This window comes from Malaclemys terrapin, chromosome 1, assembly GCF_027887155.1.
Source record: "Malaclemys terrapin pileata isolate rMalTer1 chromosome 1, rMalTer1.hap1, whole genome shotgun sequence".
Lineage (NCBI taxonomy): Eukaryota > Metazoa > Chordata > Testudines > Emydidae > Malaclemys > Malaclemys terrapin.
The window spans coordinates 236538879-236557829 of NC_071505.1; the positions used below are offsets into that span (position 1 = coordinate 236538879).

The 18951-nt window shown below is 41.1% G+C and overlaps 1 protein-coding gene across 1 annotated transcript in view; it reads right to left on the reverse strand.

Moving 5' to 3' along the window:
* Window positions 1-3086: 3086 nt before the first annotated feature.
* The window catches only part of RFX8 (regulatory factor X8), a 53051-nt gene continuing 37186 nt past the window's right edge, over window positions 3087-18951 (reverse strand). Inside the window, exons 10-15 of the mRNA XM_054009920.1 lie at window positions 15599-15657; window positions 11141-11297; window positions 9522-9616; window positions 8426-8540; window positions 6106-6398; window positions 3087-3327 (exon numbers count right to left, since the gene is read on the reverse strand). Of these exons, the coding sequence (XP_053865895.1) occupies window positions 3151-3327; window positions 6106-6398; window positions 8426-8540; window positions 9522-9616; window positions 11141-11297; window positions 15599-15657 (896 nt within the window). The 3' untranslated portion in view covers window positions 3087-3150. The remainder of the gene's footprint in view (window positions 3328-6105; window positions 6399-8425; window positions 8541-9521; window positions 9617-11140; window positions 11298-15598; window positions 15658-18951) is intronic.

Here is an 18951-nt window from a genome sequence, read left to right on the forward strand (position 1 = left end):
CGCTAAGATCCACACTGAACCTTGCAAAGCCTGAACCTTTGGAATGATAGCAGCACCCTCCTGTGGTGAAAGCTGGCTCAGAGATGGATTAGATTGAGTTTACACTCTTGCTAAAGCATCAACAGCCTGTATAATCTCCCTGCATAGAAAGTCAACCCTGCCACCTGAAACAAAAGCTTAGGCAATATCGCTAAACAAAAGAATTTGGCTAGAAAAGAATTCAACTTGAAAGTATGTATCAACAGCGTCTACTGAACATACAAGAAATGTATTATAATTTCCACAAAATATTTTTTCTCCGTCAAAAGTCTGGCAATGACAAGCTAAAGGATGCAGCCACTTCAGTCATGCCAAATATACCTTTTCCATTTACTATCCTCTCTTCTTCCCCTTCACCGTACACTATTCCCCTCCCCACCCCCCGCTATGATCTAAATTGATTTATTGGATAGTTGCAAAAGAAATAATATTCTATAGATTTAATCTGGACTACAGATTTATAAACTAATTTAGTCCCATCGTGCAGTAATGTTTGTTAGAACTCCACACACATTTTCTGATACTATAGGTTAACTGAATAATAAGATATTTTTATGAAAAAAAGTAAAATGTTTTCTTTGGGATTATGGAATGGATGAATGCATGAGGCCAAATTTCCCATTGATTTACATCCCAGGTAATCTCACTGATTTAGTGGAATTTTACAAGGTGTAGATCAGTGTAGAAATTGTCCTACCTTTTTAGATTTGTTTATGTATCCCTTGTTAATTGGTATGTTTACCAACTCAGACCCTGATCCTGCAAAGATTAAGCACGTGTTTAACTTTATACACTATTAGTCCTATTAAGTACAGGCATAAATCTGTGCAGGATTGGAGCTCAACATTTGTACTTTATTTTTTAAAGTAATTGTGTACTATCTGTTAGCATTATAGCACAATGGAAGTAGACTCTTTGCTAAGGAAATGAAATTTTACTATCTCTTAGTAATGTGTTATTAACTTTTCATTATATTTGTGCAAATTATTAAAAGGGGCGAATTTAAGGTTGGGCAAAGAGGTGTAATTTTCATCAGAGACTTTTCCTTTAATTGGAGACTCAGATACATTTTATAGGTCCTAGTCTCTTACAGTTCTGAAGAGTGGATGTCCCAGTTCAGGTCTTAAGTTAGATCTCCTGTTCCATTACATGATGAACTGCCTTGTGAGAATACGTGGCATTTCTAATCTTAAATATGAACTTTTATAAATAAAAATGAACTGAAATCACTTGAACTGTTAAGTATTTTTCATGTAAGGGATGTGGTGCTATTTATCACAGACTCCCAGATCTGCAATATTTCATCTTCATTTACAAGCACACCTGCAAAAGTGGTGAAAATAGGAGATATTCTTAAACAATGGCACAAAGGCTTGCTTTTCTGACCCTCAATCCCCTTCTTTCCCCAACATATGTAAGATCTCCAGACTTTTAATCTCATCCCCACAACAGAATGAACCCTTACCGTTTTTCTCTAGCAAATAACCCCAACTTGACCCTTTGTCAGGCTATCCGGACTGTCCTCCTCACTTCTGAGTTCCCTCCCAATGGCTGGGCTGAGAACCACTTGGAGGCATATGAAAGATAAGTGAGGATTTCCAAAAGCAGAAAGAGTAGGGTTACCATACGTCCAGATTTTCCCAGACATGTCCGGCTTTTTGGGCCTTAAATCCCCGTCCGGGGGGAAATCCCAAAAGCCGGACATGTCCGGGAAAATAGGGAGGGCCCGGTGGTGCTGGGCCGGGGCCAGGAGTGCGGAGCCGGGGGTGCTCGGCCGGGGCCGGCGGTGTGGGGCCGGGAGCTTGGCCGGCGGTGCTCGGTCGGGGGCCGGGGCCGGTGGTGCTCGGCCAGGGGTGCTTGGCCAGGGGTGTTGGGCCGGGGGCCAGCACCCCAGGGCCCAAGCCGAGCTGGGAGGGAGATGCCGGGGCCAGAGCCTCTTGGCCTGGGCCGCGCCCAGCCCCAGCCCAAGCCCCAGCCCCAGCTTACCTGCTGCCTCCCTGTGTCAGGCTTCCCGCAAACATTTGATTCGCGGGAAGCAGGGGACGGGGAGGAGCAGGGGGCGGAGCGTTCAGGGGAGGGGGCAGAGTTGGGCGGGGACTTTGGGGAAGGGGGCGGAGTTGGGGCGGGGCCGGGGCCCCGTGGAGTGTCCTCCTTTTTTAAAATGAAAATATGGTAACCCTAAGAAAGAGGGAATGTCAGGGGAGCTCCAACCAAGAAGCCTTCCACGGCCTCCCAATTTCTTGCAATAGTGAATTACATTCTACATGGTGGGATCAACTTCCTGTACTAATGCTTCTTAAAACTATTTGAAAAAGCTAATTCCCAAGTGTTGCCCACACCACAGCTAGTCAGTCTCCCAAAGCAAATGCTGCTGTGATATAAATTTAGTATCCTGTAGAATACCACAAATTTTCTACACATTTATTTCCAATATTTTCTGTATAATTCTGCTTGTGTTGTGGTCAGACAGCAAATTGAGACAATTTTGTGTTGGACATATGGGAAAATCAATTACATATTATAGGACCTATTCCGTCTTAACTAATAACATTGTATGTGAGATACTGACTCCACAGTATTCTGCAGAAATGGGACATTCAGCAGGAATTTTTCCAAGATTCATGGCAACGCATATCTATGGATCTGAGATTAGAGCTGAGCTCTGTATAAATTGAGATACCAAGCATAATAGGATAGGTCAAAGACAAAATAGCAGCCTGAACTCTGGCGTCCATATTGTAGACACAAAGAAGAATTTTGATGGGGTTAATAGTCCATTCCATAGTTCCTGTTGACTGTCTTTGGCATTGTGGTTTCAGGTAGGTCTTTAACATTATTGATGACAGAGCTATTAGATACAGAGAAGAACAAAAACCAAGCAGGCAGGTACATTCCATGTTAGGATTTCTTATATATTTACTCAAATAAACCAAACAGTTAAATACATGAAAACTTTAAATAAATAATAATAATTAATAAATAATACTTTAACACAGTTCTGTAGCTAGTATTTACAGAAAAAAGCCCTTTAATTTCACAGAAAAATAAAACATTTTCTTAAATTTATATTAAGCATACAGGTAAGTACAATAAATCCCTTGTAAACAATTCTTATAAGTCTGTTTGGATTTCCCTGGAACAAATGCTAGTGCAACTCTGCGGTGAATCACAGGTGCGAATAATAAATCTCTGTCCATCTTTCAGAGTAACAAGTGCTTCCTTTCCAACTGGAAGATTTAGTTTAACTGAACTTTTAGTAGCTTTGTCTTCCAACATGACCTGGATGAGCTGCAAATAAAACATGGAAGTGTAAATATTATCATTGTGGAGAGATTATATACCTGATCCTCCTGCTATTGAATAAAATGTCTTTTCTGTTATCTGTTTCAAGGGTCTGCTCTTGCAAACACTTATGTTTAGAAGAAGGATGATCCAGTGATTAGGGCACTAGCCTAGGGCATGGGAGACCCAGGAATGAGCCCCTGCTCTGCCACAGCCTTCCTGTGTGACCCTGGGCAAGTCACTTATCCTCTCTGTGCCTCAGTTCTCCCATCTGTAAAATAGGGATAATAGTATTTTCCTGCCTCACAGGTGTGATGTAAAAATAGTTACAATATAGACAGTGAAGTGCTTTGAGCTGTACTGATGCAAAGCACTATATAAGAATTAGATATTATTATGCCTCTGAATAACTTTATGCACATGATTAGTGTTGTTGAATTCAGTGAGATTATTCATATCCATAGGTGCTTGCAGGATTGTGCCCCCAAATTTTTTACCTTTTCATTTAATTAAGTCTCCTCATAAAGTGGGATATGTTTAACAGAATCACCAGACTAGCCTTCAGTATAATAATATATAATTGTATATACCCTGTCATATCCCCTCTTATTCTTCTCTTTTTCAAAATAAAGAACCCCGGTCCTTTCAATCTTTGCTCCTGTAGCATACCTAGTTAGGGTGAAATCTTGGTTTTGTTAAAGTCAATAGGACTCTTACCATTGCCTTCTTTGGGGCTAGGGATTTACCCTGCCTCTAATCATTTTAATTAACACATTTATATCATTTTTGATAGAGTATTTGACATGAGGACACACCATTGATTTCTATAATGCAGTTAATTATTTCCTTATTTTTTCTATCCATTTAACAAATCAAAGCATTTGATTTGCTTATTTGCCATTGTTGTCCATTGAGGTTATAAGAAACCTAGTTCTCTTTCCTGTGATTTACAGTGTATTATATGTAATGTAGGTGTAGAATTGACTACAGCACAGTGCTCTGCAGATAATCCTCCTGCAGGTGTGCAGCTGAATGGGATTTTAATTTGGTAACAGGTAACCAGAGAAAGCACAGAGTGTGTAGGCTGGGGTTTTATGGATGAATGAACATTACTCATGCTGAGGGAAAGACAGTGCAAGCTCTGTAATAAACAACTTGATATTTACCCATTCTCCAGATGATTATTATTAATGATGATGTTTACGTATTCAGAACTGTGCTGTGCCTTTCAAAATAGCAAGTAAAAACATGGTCCCTATGCCAAAAATTGTAGTTTACATTCAGTGAGGGTCATAAACAGATAGAGATGGGAGGGAGGAGGAAGGACAAGGGTGATAATAATATTACAGAGTTACTCAGTAAGACATAGACACATATTGATGGTTCTGATTCAAGGGTTTTTATTTATGACTATTATTCCTAATCCTCCCTCTCATTTCTTGTAGGCTTCACAGAAGAACTGTGTTTTCAGCAATGACTTCAAGAAGATGAGGGTGGAAGTGTGACAAACAGGTTTTCCAAGCATAACAGGCTGCTTGGAAGAAAGCATAGAGATGCCTGTGAGAGAATGGTGTTGGCAGAGCAGAGGGGAAGAAGGGAAAGGCAGAATGAGACCAGCTTAGAGATATTTGCAGAGGCTGCATAAGGTAGGGGTTTGTGTGCAAAGGTAAGAAATTTACCCTTGATATACAGAGGAACAGGAAACCAGGCAAGTGACCCACAGAGGGGGTGATATTGTTGAAGGGATGAGAGAGGGAGGTGATTTTGGCAGCAGCACCTTGGACAGACAGGAGAGACGGAGGAGTTTCGTGAAGACAAGGAGAAGACAAGGTTATGTCAAGAAATCTGGCTGTCCCAGAGACACAAGGTGCCAGCATTACCCACCACTATGCGGCTCCCCATTATCAGTTGACTCCTCCTTACGGCCTTCTTGGGGTGGAGCACCAAAAGCTCCAGCTCTCTTGTAGTTTCTGCAACAATCGCAGTAGGGAACACAGCACCAGCAGCATCTTTATAGACCTTGTTTCTCCTGGTCCAGTGATACCAAAACCTGCATTCTAAAGTGATTTATTTTTTGAGTAGTAGAGTTGGGGTGATGAGAGAGGGATGAGGGAGGAATGTGAAAGGAGGAATAGAGGGGGAGAAGGCAGAAAAATGGAGAGTAGAGTGGTTTAGGGGAAAGGCATAGGGAAGGAGAAGGACAAAGTGGAGGGAGAAGGTAAGGATCGGGAGGTTGAAGGTGGGAAGCATAATGGAGCTGAGCAGATGAGTGGGGTTGCATAACACCACTGGCTGCTAGTAGAGATGGGATACCTGGGTTGTGTGGTGTTCTGCTGAAGCTAACAGAATTCAGGTTCTGATGTCACTCTGAGGCCATGCCGATGCTCACTTGTGGCACTGAATGTGCTGACCTAAAGAAGCAGTAGCCCTGACCCCAATCCAGTACCTTTCCACTCTTGTCACTGAAGACATGTATAAGGTGGTAAATCTTGGGAGATAAGGTTGGCAGCAAAGGAACTGGAGTGGGGTCAGGATACAACTCCTTATAATATAACATTAGGTCTGAATCTTAGTGCAATTAACATGTGTCCAGTTCCATTGGCTGCTGCTTTCTAGAAAGATTTAAGATGTATGCTGCCAGTATATGAAGAAAAAATCTGAAAACTCTTACATATGTACAATATTATTTATATTACTCTTAGACGTTCAATACACATCCGCACACAGTTGGGTTTTGAAAATTAATTCTATTTTATTGTTAAACAAATGTATTGTTACTTTTACCTTGTTGCCTGTGGCTGAGTCTACCAGACAGCTCAGGACCCTGAGAATAATGCTGTTTAGATTAACATCACTCTGGCTCTGTGTCAGAGTTACCCGAGTTGGCTCTGGGGCTCCGGCTCGAAACTGCTCAGCAGAAAAATTGTCCCAAAGGTGAGCAGGTTCATGAACTAGCTGGGTAGGTGAATCGTTTTGCTGCATATCTGAGAGAGTTCCATCTCCTTCCTCCTCTATATGGGATTGGAGAATGTGAATAACATATTCCAAAAGTAGCAAATTAAACAAATGCCAGGAGCCTAGGTTTAAACAACAACAAAAATCACTTGCAACATCATCACTTTTAGAGTTTCATATAAATACTCTACCTAACCAGGTACATCTTCCTTTGTAAACCACATGGTGTCGTTATATTAATAGGATTTGGAGTATAGTACTCAGCGAATAAGAAATCTTGAACTATGTGTGCCTGCTCACCAACATGCAGGCAAAATATGCCCTAAGTACAGATTTTAAACATGGACTAAAGGGGATCCCCCTTATTTTAACAATATGGGACAGTGTGGTTGTCCATCTTCCTTCTTTTGCAAGGCTTAACAACGTCCCATCATCTGTTGCCTTGCTCACACTGATTAATAATTCCAGCCCTCCCCAAACAAAAAATCCTACTGACTGCATATAGTTTGAGGCTCAATCAATATAACTGTATGAGTGAAGCTGAAAAGCCTAACTTGGAGCCTGCACCAAAGCCCATTGAAGCCCATGGAAAAACCTTCATTGATTTCATTGGATTGTAAACCCCACTCAGCAAAGACCAAGTCTTCTTCCGTGTCTTGCTCCACACCAAGCACATTATTGGCACTAAACAAGCAATTAATAATAATCTTAACAAGGAATGAACACTTTACATGGGCATAAACTAGGAAGGATCTTCAATCAAGGTGCTATGCCTAGGAACTTGTTAATTTTTAATTGAAAAACTGCCTCTGCTCTTATTGGATTATGCTCTAGGAACAAAAAATGTAGCCCTCACTTACAGGACAGAGGACGTTATCCTGGGAAGCAATGACTCTGAAAAACTTGGGGGTCATAGTGGATAATCAGCTGAACTTCAGTTCCCTGTGCAATGCTGTGGCCAGAAGAGCTAATGTGATCCTTGTATGTATAAACAGGGGAATATCAAGGAGGAGTAGGGATGTTATATTACCTCTGTATTTGGCACTGGTGCAACTGCTCCTGGATTAGTGTCCACTTTTGGTGTCCCCACTTCAAGGGGCCACAAGAATGATTAAAGGATTGGAAAACATGCCTTATTGTGAGAGACTCAATCTATTTAGCTTAACAAACAGAAGATTAAAAGATTATTAGATCACAGTCTAGAGCAGGGATCGGCAACCTTTGGCCCGCGGCCCGCTAGGGTAAGCACCCTGGCAGGCCGGGCCGGTTTGTTTACCCGCCGTGTTTGCAGATTTGGCCGATCGCGGCTCCCACTGGCCATGGTTTGCCGTCCTAGGCCAATAGGGGCTGCGGGAAGCGGCACAGGCCAAAGATTGCTGATCCCTGGTCAGAAGTACCTATGTGGGAAACAGAAATCTGATAACAGAGGGCTCTTCTATCTAGCAGGCAAAGCTATAACAAAATCCAATGACTGGAAGTTGAAGCTACACAAATTCAGACTAGAAATAAGGTGCAAATTTTTAAGTGAGTGTAATTAACCACTGGAACAATTTACCAAGTGTTGTGGTGGATTCTCCATGACTGGAAATTTCTAAATCAAGATTGGATGTTTTTCTAAAAGATATACTCTAGTTCAATCACAGCTATTCGACTCGAAGCAGAAATTAATTCAGGGAAGTGTGTGGCGATGTGTTACGCAGATAGTCAGACTGGGTGATCACAGTAGTCCCTTCTGTCCTTAAAAAAAATCTATGAATAAGGCAGGTAACCATTTTTTCTTCTTTGAGATGGTCTCTGCATATTTCCACTTGTAGAAGTGTAGTTGTCGGTGCAATCCCCAGGAGGATGGGCTAAGGAGTTTTAATTAAACAAGAATTGCAGAATTGCCCTCCTGAAGCAAACATCCGATCTGGATAGCAAGTCAAGAGAATAGTTAAAGATCTCTCAGTGCTTCTCTTCTTCATCTTGCCCTTGTGCCTGAAGGCAACTGAGAAGACCAGACCTTGAAGTGTCCTGAAAGTACGGGCCTGCTGGAGGTTTAGGAGTCAATGCCAATGAGAGATTGGAACTGACTTTTCTGACACAAAGGGAACAAAGATCTGGGCCCGTGTTCATTGCAGCACGGAGCATGAAAAGAGCTCTGACTTACCAAAACTGTCAGTATGGCACAGTGTCATTGCCTTGCTTACTGCAGTTAAGAGGAAGTTCCATCTCAGTTGGAAGTTAGCTGCTAATTTTCTAAACTCTTCTTTATTCTTGCTTGGCTGTAAATAGACAATGACTTGACTCATGATAAGGTCAAATAAAGAATGTACATGTAGTACTGAAGACTTCACAAGCAATTTGTATACAGAAATAAAAACAGTACAAGCAGTCTGAGATCCTCTGAGGGAAGATGCTATAGAAGTTCAAAGTACTATTATTACTTTTAAAAAATCACAACAGGAACTAACACGGAATAATTAACAGGGAGTACAGCTTCCTCTGCTCCTTCCAAGGAAAAAAAAGAAAGTAAATAACTCCATTTAAATTTACATGATTATCCCATCTAGCCCAAACTACCAGCACCACTGCAGCTACTGATAATTCTGATCTACCATTGGAGGAAATATTGAAAGGCTGGTGAGGCAGGGGAAGAAGTATGCACAGTATTAAGATAGTTACATCTATTTCCATAGGCACAGCTATTTCAGTAGGAAAAGCCCCTTTTCTACCAGCTGCTCAGATTTTAGCATCTCCTAAATCATGAAGCACAGTTCTCAGTCTTATCTGCCTTTTCTTATAGGTTTTAGGTTATAAAGGAAGGTAATGTGTCATGGATATGAAGTTAGACCAGATACTTGCATTCCCAGCTGTGTGGTTATACAGGATGCATGGAAAGATGGAATTTTTATCTAACAATTACTTTCTTCTTGGACATAATTTATGTAATCTTGATACTCTAGTCTGAGTATTGGTATGCAATACCACTGCTGCAAACTACTGACAAGCAGGATAACAACTAACTTGATTGTAACATGAAAGACAAACATATGATAAATGGTGTGATTTTGCCAGAAACTGGGAATGAGTGACAGGGGATGGATCACTTGATGATTACCTGTTCTGTTCATTCCCTCCGGGGCACCTGGCACTGGCCACTGTCAGAAGACAGGATACTGGGCTAGATAGACCTTTGGTCTGACCCGGTAGGGCCGTTCTTATGATTGTTTTTTTCTTTTTTAAATAATGAGTTAATTTTGTACCTGAATGACAAAAGCCTGAAGATTTGAAGACATGCAGTTCAGGAAAACCCTAACATCTGTGGAAGTATCCAGCAAGGAAATCAAGTTATTCAAGCCTATAAAATTTAAAAGGAATATGCATTGCTTGCAGCATTTGGTTTACACTTCTCTTTAGCAGTAATGTAAAAAAAAAAACACATTAAACAACTGCTCATAACATATTAATAGATTTTGGACCAGATATTGACACCCCCATTAATGCGGGGTGGCACCTAACTCTGAAATTAATTCCATTCTATTCAGGTTCGTGTCCTTTTCCATCACTGTAATACATGACTACTCACCATGAGTAAGGGTGGCAAATTTTGGCCCTCTAAGAGTAGAGGTTATTTCAAATGTGAAAGGAGAATGGAGGGACTGAGTTTGTAAACACTATCAGATTATTAATTTAAGTTTTCACTTGATTCACAAAGCTGTCTTTTTCACCTGCTGATGTGGAGACAATTGCTTTCAAATGATAAAAGGAGTTTCTGAAAATTTTCCTGAGAAACTAAAAATTTAGCCACCATTGCCCAAACTCAGTTCAGATGTGGCAAAAGCAAAATGTTTGAAAATTAACACACTATAAGCCAAATGCTATATAGTGATCTACACCAAAGTCAATATTATTCTGTAACAAAAGTAAAGACTTTAGGTTTATACCAGTACAACTGAGAGTAGAATTTGTCCCTGTGTCTTCTTCCTTCAAGAAGGTTCAAGGACAATCAATAAATCCACTTCTGTAAAAATAAGGTACTCACTAATTCTAGTAGCAATAATACTTTGCATGTATAAAGTGTTTTGGATTTTTAAAGCATTATATAAGCATAATCTAATTAGTTCTCACAAATACTCTGTGAACTAGGAAAAAGAATCACAGAGAGATTAAATATCCAAATTCACATAGCAAGTCAGGGACAGAACCAGGAACAAAACTCAAGATTTTCTTTTCCAGTCATATGTTCAGTCCAGTAGACCAAGTTGCCCATCTCTCACTAATAAATTTAAATGGCAGCCATTACTCTAAGAATTAAACTTGTCATTATAGTCCTATCATTATTCATTACAATGGTAAATGTATTATGTCATTGCTCCATATAAACATTGCATTTTGTTGTTTATAAATGACATAGTATAAAGACACAGATTGCAAGGTCAATAACCTTTGTCCTGTTCATTGTACAATATTCAAATCTGTCCATTTGAAAATAATGTAATGTGATTTGGTTAATAACACAGGATCATGCAAAATGTAATTCTCCATTCTTTTTTTATTAACAATAAAACATAGATATACTCATTTGTCAACATTTTGCTCAAAGTACATTGTTATAATGACATAAAAATGCTGCTGCTGCTACAGAAAGCTGTAAGACAGAACCAGAACTGAAAGCTTATCATTCTTATCCTTTAATGCTTAGAGGATAATGTTATATGCACCAATCTCAATTTTACTGGACCTGTTCCAATAATTAGTGTTATAGCAAGACTACGCTTCCACTTAGGACAGATCATGAATAAACGAACACGGGGAAATGCTAAAGCTTAAATAACATGTGAGCCAAGTGCTTCAATGAATAGAAAAGATATAAAAATATTACATTTGAGTTCCATGTCACTTTCCATTTCATCCATATTTCTAAACTTCTTTTGCAAGGGGTTTCCAGGAATGTCCACAATTCCCTGGTTGATGATGGCATTCAAGTCTGATTTTAAAACAGTAACTCTGCTGTTGTTGTTCAAGACTATTCTCATTGTCTATAGATAAAGAAAAAAAAGGAAGTACCTTTAATTTTGTTAAACTCTTCTCTGTCAAAAAATACCCCTTGTTCAGGGTTAAGATAGAACACGGAGTTTAATGTCATTATACAAACAGTCTAGTCCCCAAAGCACTAGTTAGGCACATTTCAAATTTTCCTCACAGAATGTTCAGCAATTGATGATCTACTTCTCAACTATATTCTGTATTCTTGAGCAAGGTGGAGCAGACAATATTGACCAATATAAAATAAACTGGCCTGGTGACTTTTCAGTATGTGAGCCTGTTGCTCTTATATCAAAGAATATTGTAGTCTTATAAAGACCGAAGAATGAAAAGGTGTATCAGGACTAACTTTTCCTCAATGGCAACGGACATTGATGTGTGTGTCTCAATTAAATTCACAGGCAGTTTTTCACATTCTGCTCAGAAAATATAACAGCCCTATCTTTGAGATCTGAAATGTAAAATTGGTTGAATTATTTGTTAAAATAGTATTAGTTGAGACTGAATACCTTTTCTTTGTGAATCATTTGTGAAGTGATTCTGATTTATTCAAAGTATTCCTCATTCACACGTATTCTCCCAATACTTTCAGCAATACATTTTCAGCTTGTAGATTGTTTATGAACTGTTCACTTCACCTATTTACTATTCATAGGTTGTGACTGGTTACCTTTATCACATGGTATTATTTTGGCTTCCCTAATGAAACTTTTAAAGTGGGAAAATAATGAAGAGAGAATAATGGATGATGAATAATGCACCTCTGGTATGGACTTCCAGATGAATAATCATTTGTGCTAAAATTCAGAAAACTTTCAGGATTCACAAACATTTGCACAAAAACCCAGCGATCAACTGGATATTTGTGAATAATGAATGACAGCACAAACAGCAGTGGAGTACAATAGGCTCATTTATTTGAAAATATAATTCTAACCTGTTTTTTTCATTATTCACCCCATTTGACTGCAATATCAATAACACTCCAGTCCTCATTCATTTTAGTTTAATGCAGTTCATCTTGCAAAACAGTTTTGGGGCAGGATTAAATATTACCCCCTTCTTCTCCCTGTTTCACTGGGAGTTTCCAGGCTCACAAGAAATAAACTAGAAACACCCAACTTACAAAACACCCCTGCTTTTTTCTATCATCAGGAAATAAGAAGACCCCAGGCTTCTAACAGCAGCTGCTAAAAAACAAGAGACTGTGACTCTGAACATTAGTGACAAAATATGGGTGTGGCATCCTCAGTATGACACCCAGATCCATATTTCCATTTCTTTAGGCCATATTGGTGCAGTGCAACAATTTATTGTGTTGGACTATGAGTGAGGGCTTGCTGACTAAAAGCCAACCCTGACAACACCTAGATAATGCTTACAGAAAGTAGGAAGCAACCAGAGGAAATGGCAGAAGTTATATCCACACTCCTCTTTTAAGGGGTATGCCCATTTTATTACATCCCCAATTATTTCTGGGTGTCCCAGTATCAGCAGATGTCAAGTGTGCTTCTTATCATCTGCACATGGCAGAGAGGTTACATCATTCTCTTTCAGATACTGACCTTGCTGAGGTTACCCATGCTTTGTCACCAGGTGGTTAGATTATTGCAAAGCACTCTATGTGGAGCTATACGTTTATACCATTCAGAAACTGCAGTTGACGCAGAATGCAGCAGCACAGTCATTCAATGGTATTTCTCATTAGGAGCACAGTGACCTGCACTGGCTGCCAATTTATTTCTGGGTAAAGTTCAAGGTGTACTTTGAGTGCAGGAGGGTTTGCTTTTGACCTATAAAGCTCCATGTGGTTTGGGTCCTATCTACCTGAGTGACCACCTAGCTCCCTATGAGATACCTATGTGTTTCTCACAGGAAAACAATGATTATTTGAGGTGTTCAGGCTATCAGTCCTGTAGTAAAACCAGGAAGGGCCTGAAGTCCCAATGAGGGATCTAGTAGAACAATCCAATGAAGGATCCTTGACAGGCATTTGCTTCCTGACTTGGTTCACCAGAAGCCATCAAATCTGAACATGAAACAGTCTCTAATGGAAGCTGTAATAGAGGCCATCTTGATGAAGGAAGGTTTTCTGGAAGTTTATTTTAAAGACTTATTTCATATTTCAGTTGTTCAAATATGTGTTTTTAAAACACATTCTCATTTACACTAAGGCCTCTGTATACTGCTCTGGTAGTTTAAAGGGGCCTTACACATGTGAGTGGTAAAAAGAGGTCTTAGGCCTCGTCTATACTGGGGGTGGGGATCGACCTAAGATACGCAACTTCAGCTATGAGAATAGCGTAGCTGAAGTCAACGTATCTTAGATCGACTTAGAATCACTTACCTCGTGTCCTCACGGCACGGGGTCGACTGCTGCCACTCCCCCGTCTACTCCACTTCCGCCTCGCGCCGTGGTGGAGTACAGGAGTCGATGGCAGAGCGATCGGGGATCAATTTATCGCGTCTACACTAGACACGATAAATTGATCCCCGACAGATCGATCACTACCCGCTGATCCGGCGGGTAGTGTAGACGTACCCTTAGTGTAAATGAGAATCAGGCCCATAATATATTTAGGGTATAAGGGCAATGTACAGTTACCCAGATTCTAGATGGTGCTAGATGGAATCTAAAGCTGCCGGAGACTGCCACTGGAGAATTCCCCTGGCATAGGGTGAATTTCATCTGGAATAAAGCTCATTGGTGTAAGTTAAAGCTGATCCCCAGTAACTTTAATTTGTGCAGGGAGTGGGCAGCTGAGTATCAGAGAACTAAAACACAGTGACAAAACAAGCCCAGTAAATCTAAATAAACAAATTTTGAATTAACGGGAGTTGTAGGCACCCTGAGTCTTGCAGGTCGTTCTCTAAGGTGCATAAGAAATAGTGATTAGGGATGTGTGGGCCTGACCTTATGAGGTATTGAGCACCCTAAAGGCATGCTGCAGTCAGTGGGAGTTGAGGATGCTTGTCCCCTCACAGGACAGGCCCGGTGTGTGTGGAAGGGAGCAATTTGGTTTTTAAAAAATGTTTGATCTATTTTTAGCTTTTTAAATTGTCTTTTTTATTTTGCTGCTGATATGGTTTTAAATAAATTAAATGAAAAGCCAGACTTAGGTAGAGGCAGCTCTGACTCCCCTTGCGCTGGAGGGGTGGGGGCAGGGTGAAGAGGTGGGTAGTAATTACCACTGGTATTTTGGCTCACCTTTGTTGGTCCGCATATTGGAGGGGTGGAGCCAACACACCACTCATTTCTCTCCTCCTCCCTGCCCACTCCTTGCCTATCTGCTTGGGGTAGAGTAAGCAAATGTGCAGTACTCTTTATCCCTGCACATCTAGACCCAAGGTAAAGGTAGCTCATGCAAAGGAGGGGAGAGAAGTGCAGCCCACCTTGTAATCTAGCCATAAATAAATACAATTTGTTATAAAATATACAACACACTAGTTATGGGGTTAAAAAGCCAACTCCTTGCTGAAGTTTTTCTGGTCATTTTATTTAGGAAGAATAGCACTGTGGGGCCAACAAGAAGTGGGAGACACACACTGTCTTATATTTCCAGTTTTAGACCAAGCTCATCCCTCCTGTGACAAAACCCATCGAAGGTGACCCTGAGGAGGAAAGATGAATGAAAGCAAGCTTGCAGAGATCCTTGCTGATTGTCCTATTGGGGATGGAGTGGTGAGGATGGCCTACCCCAGTGGAAAAGGGCATAGGCTTGTCTCCACACCTGACTGATCCCCAGGGACCCATGCAAAGGCCTTGTGTCTCTGAAACAGTTGGAACTCTAGCTTGAACTCCTCCTCCTCAACTCCCTGCTAGTGTGCCTTCATTACAGCTGTGGTACAGGGATTGCCCCAGGCATGATGGCTTCAGCACCCTGAAATGGGGGTAGGGGGAATACTAAATGTAACCTATTATGTAACAAGTCCAGGCTGTATCATCTCCTGGGATTTGAGGGAGGACAATGTGCATCCACCATCCTGTACAAATTTGGCTAGTCTCCACTGATTCCCCCAGCATGGATCCTGACTTTATTTGAGAGGCTTCTGCAGGATCCAGAGAGGTGAACAGTGCAAAAGAGAGTGCTCTCCGTGTGTGGACCTAGGAGACATGATTTGTCCCCCAATCATGGCTTGTAGCAAAGCAGAAACATAAAGAAATGTTTTGTTGTTATATTACAAAAAGAGTGTGTAAAATACATAACCAAAAATTAGGTCAGGCTTATTACATGGGAGGTGTTCAAGCCTTGTGCTTTATGGGTTCAGGTTTTAAAAAGCACATAAAACATACCTTTGCCATATTAGAAAGATACGTCTTTCTTCTTAGTCTTTTTACAAACACAGTAACTTCTGTTAAGGAGGAAGAGGCAGGTGTTTCTTATCATTGGCATTTTAAATTCTAAAGCACATTAATGAAGACAGACTTTATTATAATTTAGAAAATGGGCCCCTGAGGGAGCAATGTGAAAGGCTGAGTGCTTAATCCCGCAAGGTATTTTGTGCCTTGACTTCAAAGACAGTTGAGGTACTCAGCATCTTGTAGGATTCAGCCCTATCATTCTAAAGCTTGCAGTTAGCAGACAATAGCTGCACTGATTAAAACTATTCCTAAAATCAATAGACTCATGACAAAGAGGAGAAAACCCCCAAGATTTCCCACCCGTTATACTTTTTGTTTTTTACTTGCAGCCCTATGCTGTTATATTACAATTTCAGATCAATTAAAACAACAACAATTATAAATCTTTTCAATTTTGATTTAAAAACTGAAACCTTCGCCTTCCTGCTTCCACAGTCATGAAGCATAATGACTAAGAGCTGGTATTTTATTTGTTTCCAGTAGCACTCACAATGTAGACACCGTGCAACACTTGGAAAGCATTGTTCCTGCCCTGGGATCTTAAGGATAAAATATTGTTTATATTTTATACTTAGGTGCAGGGAGAGCCGGTGTAACTATAAAATAAGTTACAGAAGATTCCACATGGACAATCTTTTCTCTGATTAGGATTCATGGCTTCCTGGGGTTTATGCAGGCCAGAAGGCTATGTTTATTTCTGAATAAGGCCCAATCTAACATATTACCCACAAAAGACTATGTTAAAAGAACATTATTAAGGTTGCAAAGTCTTACATAACATTATGTAAGGGCAGAATTAAGATTGCCTTTGAAACTTTAATTTGACCCCCTGGTGCTTATGCATTACAATACAGTCTTTAATTAGATGATCCCACACTATTTTTTCCACAGGACCCCTGCCTCATTCACTGCACAGGATGGATGGTGCTCAATTAATGAGCAGATATTAACTATTCTGTGGTTGTACAGCATCTAGCACAATGGGGTCTTGGTCCATGACTGAGGCCTAAGTGCTATGATAACACAGATAGTCATTATCATCCTCATTTTACAAATGGGAACTGAGGCACAGAGACATTAAGGTCAAAAATATCCACTAATATGGGGTGCCCAATTTGAGACACTTAGGTCCTGATTTTTCAGAGTACTTAGCGTTATATAGGACTTTATATATTTAAGCTCCCATTGTCTTTAGTTACAGCTGTCAGTGCTTAGCACAAATCAGGCCTTGGGGTCTCAAAGTGGGCACTCAGAAAGGGAGGAACAGCCAATTAGTGCCCACTGATAGATATGGGAATTGCTTGCAATATCTTTGGGAGACCATATTGTATTAAGTGTGTGAATGGTTTATGTATCATTGTGGGCCAGGGATTGAACGCACCCCATGTGGGGAGGGTTACCACAGTTTGTCCAGAAAGTGAAAATAGTAGGGAGAATTAAGGCAAATCACTCAAATTATAACACCTTCAAAGAGGTTCCTCTCCTGGTGAGGTGCACATATTTTACTTCAGACTAGGTTCTCCAGAGACCAACAGACAAAAAAAGAACTTTGGGATAAACAGCCTGAGCTTAAAGTGACCCGGGGCCGTGGTTCTGTTCCTGATCTAAAGACTGAAATGAACTTGTAACCAAAGGGAAAGCCAGCTGTGGGGTTTGAAAGACTGACACCTACCAAAACCCTGTGTTGGAGTTGGGGGTGACGTCTGATACACTTTTTAGCATGTGTGTAGTTTCTTTTATTGTTTTTATATTCTTTCTCAGTAATGCTTTTACCTTAAGAATACATGTGCTTGCTTAGAAGGAGATGTGTGGTAACTTGTAACTGCTGTCAATACACTGGTCATAGCCCTCAGAGAGAAAGCAAAGCACAGGCACTTTCTTTCAGGCAGACTGGCTTGCTAGGGATGTCACAGTGTAGATCAGGGAGCAGTGCAGCCTAAAAAACCCCTGTCAGAAGGGAGTGAGACATGGGTGTCCACCCAGGAGAGGTGACAACTTGGAGCTGTAAACCTTTAAATGAGTGCCCTCGAGGGACCATGGAAGGTAAATACAGGTGCAGTTACCTTGAAACTATGACAACTACCTCTGAAAAGTTTGGTTTAAGTGACTTGTTTAGCAATACATACAAACTCTGTGGCAGAAGCAGAGAGAGAATCCCATTCTTGGATTCCGTTACAGTTTCCGGCAAGGAATGTGCTCTAGTCAGTGGGTACAGTCTCTTCTGATTATTTTCCCCTAACTTAACCCTTCAGTCCCTTTCTACTTGCCAGTTTCAGTCTGTATTCTTCAGGTTTCTCAGCCCAGTGTCAGTCTCCTTGCCCAACCAATCCCAGTTCCCACCTCCTGGCTCCTTCATCTGATTTGTCTCTTACCACCCAACCACTGGTGCCCAGTCCTAGTCTCCCATTCTAGGCTCCTCATTCAATCTCAGTCTCCCTCACCCACTCCCTGTCTCCTTGTTCCAGTCTCTTTGTCCAGCCCATACCAGTTTCCCCCTCGCAACTGATCTCCTTGTCAGATCTGTCTCCCCTTCCCTTCTCTGTTTACCCCTCACTGCTTCATTGTCCCAGTCTCCTAGTGCAGCCAGTCCCAGTCTACCCCAATCCCCTCACTGGATCTCCGTGTTCCCCCACCATAATCAAGTGGCTCCCAGTTCTGCCAAATCCATTTCCCTCACTGGCTGCCAGTCCCAGTCTTCCCCTCCAGCTCCCAGTTACAGTTCTCTCCTCCATACAGTTCCAGTCTCAGCAGACTCCTTAATCCAATCTACCCCTTTCTCTCTCCCTATCATCTGTTTTTTATCCCCTCTGTATTTGAAGCAAATGGCTTCCTCCTCCACACTCCCTGGCTGCCATCAGGGAGGGTCATGAGAGTACAGGAGAGACAGGTTCCTTGCTCTCCGTTCTGGTGCCAGCCCTCACCCCAGCCTACAGCAGCCAGGAGCAGCCATTACAGTGAAAGTCTATCTTCACCCCAGTAGCCCTGGTCTGGAGCACGCTCAGTTTTTCTGTAGGGATGGCATATGTGCAGTGTGGCAGCATTAGGAGCTAGGGTGACCATATAGAAAGTGTGAAAAATTGAGACGGGGTGGGAGAGTAATAGGTGCCTATATATAAAAAAGCCCTGAATATCGGGTCTGTCCCTATAAAATTGGGACATTTGGTCACCCTACTAGGAGCTGTGAGGGGATGGAGCATGCTCAGTGAGTATGGAATCTTCAGAGATTTTAGCTGATAATCTCTTGCAAGTCTAGTAAGCATGTGCAAACTGAAATTTTTCCAAGA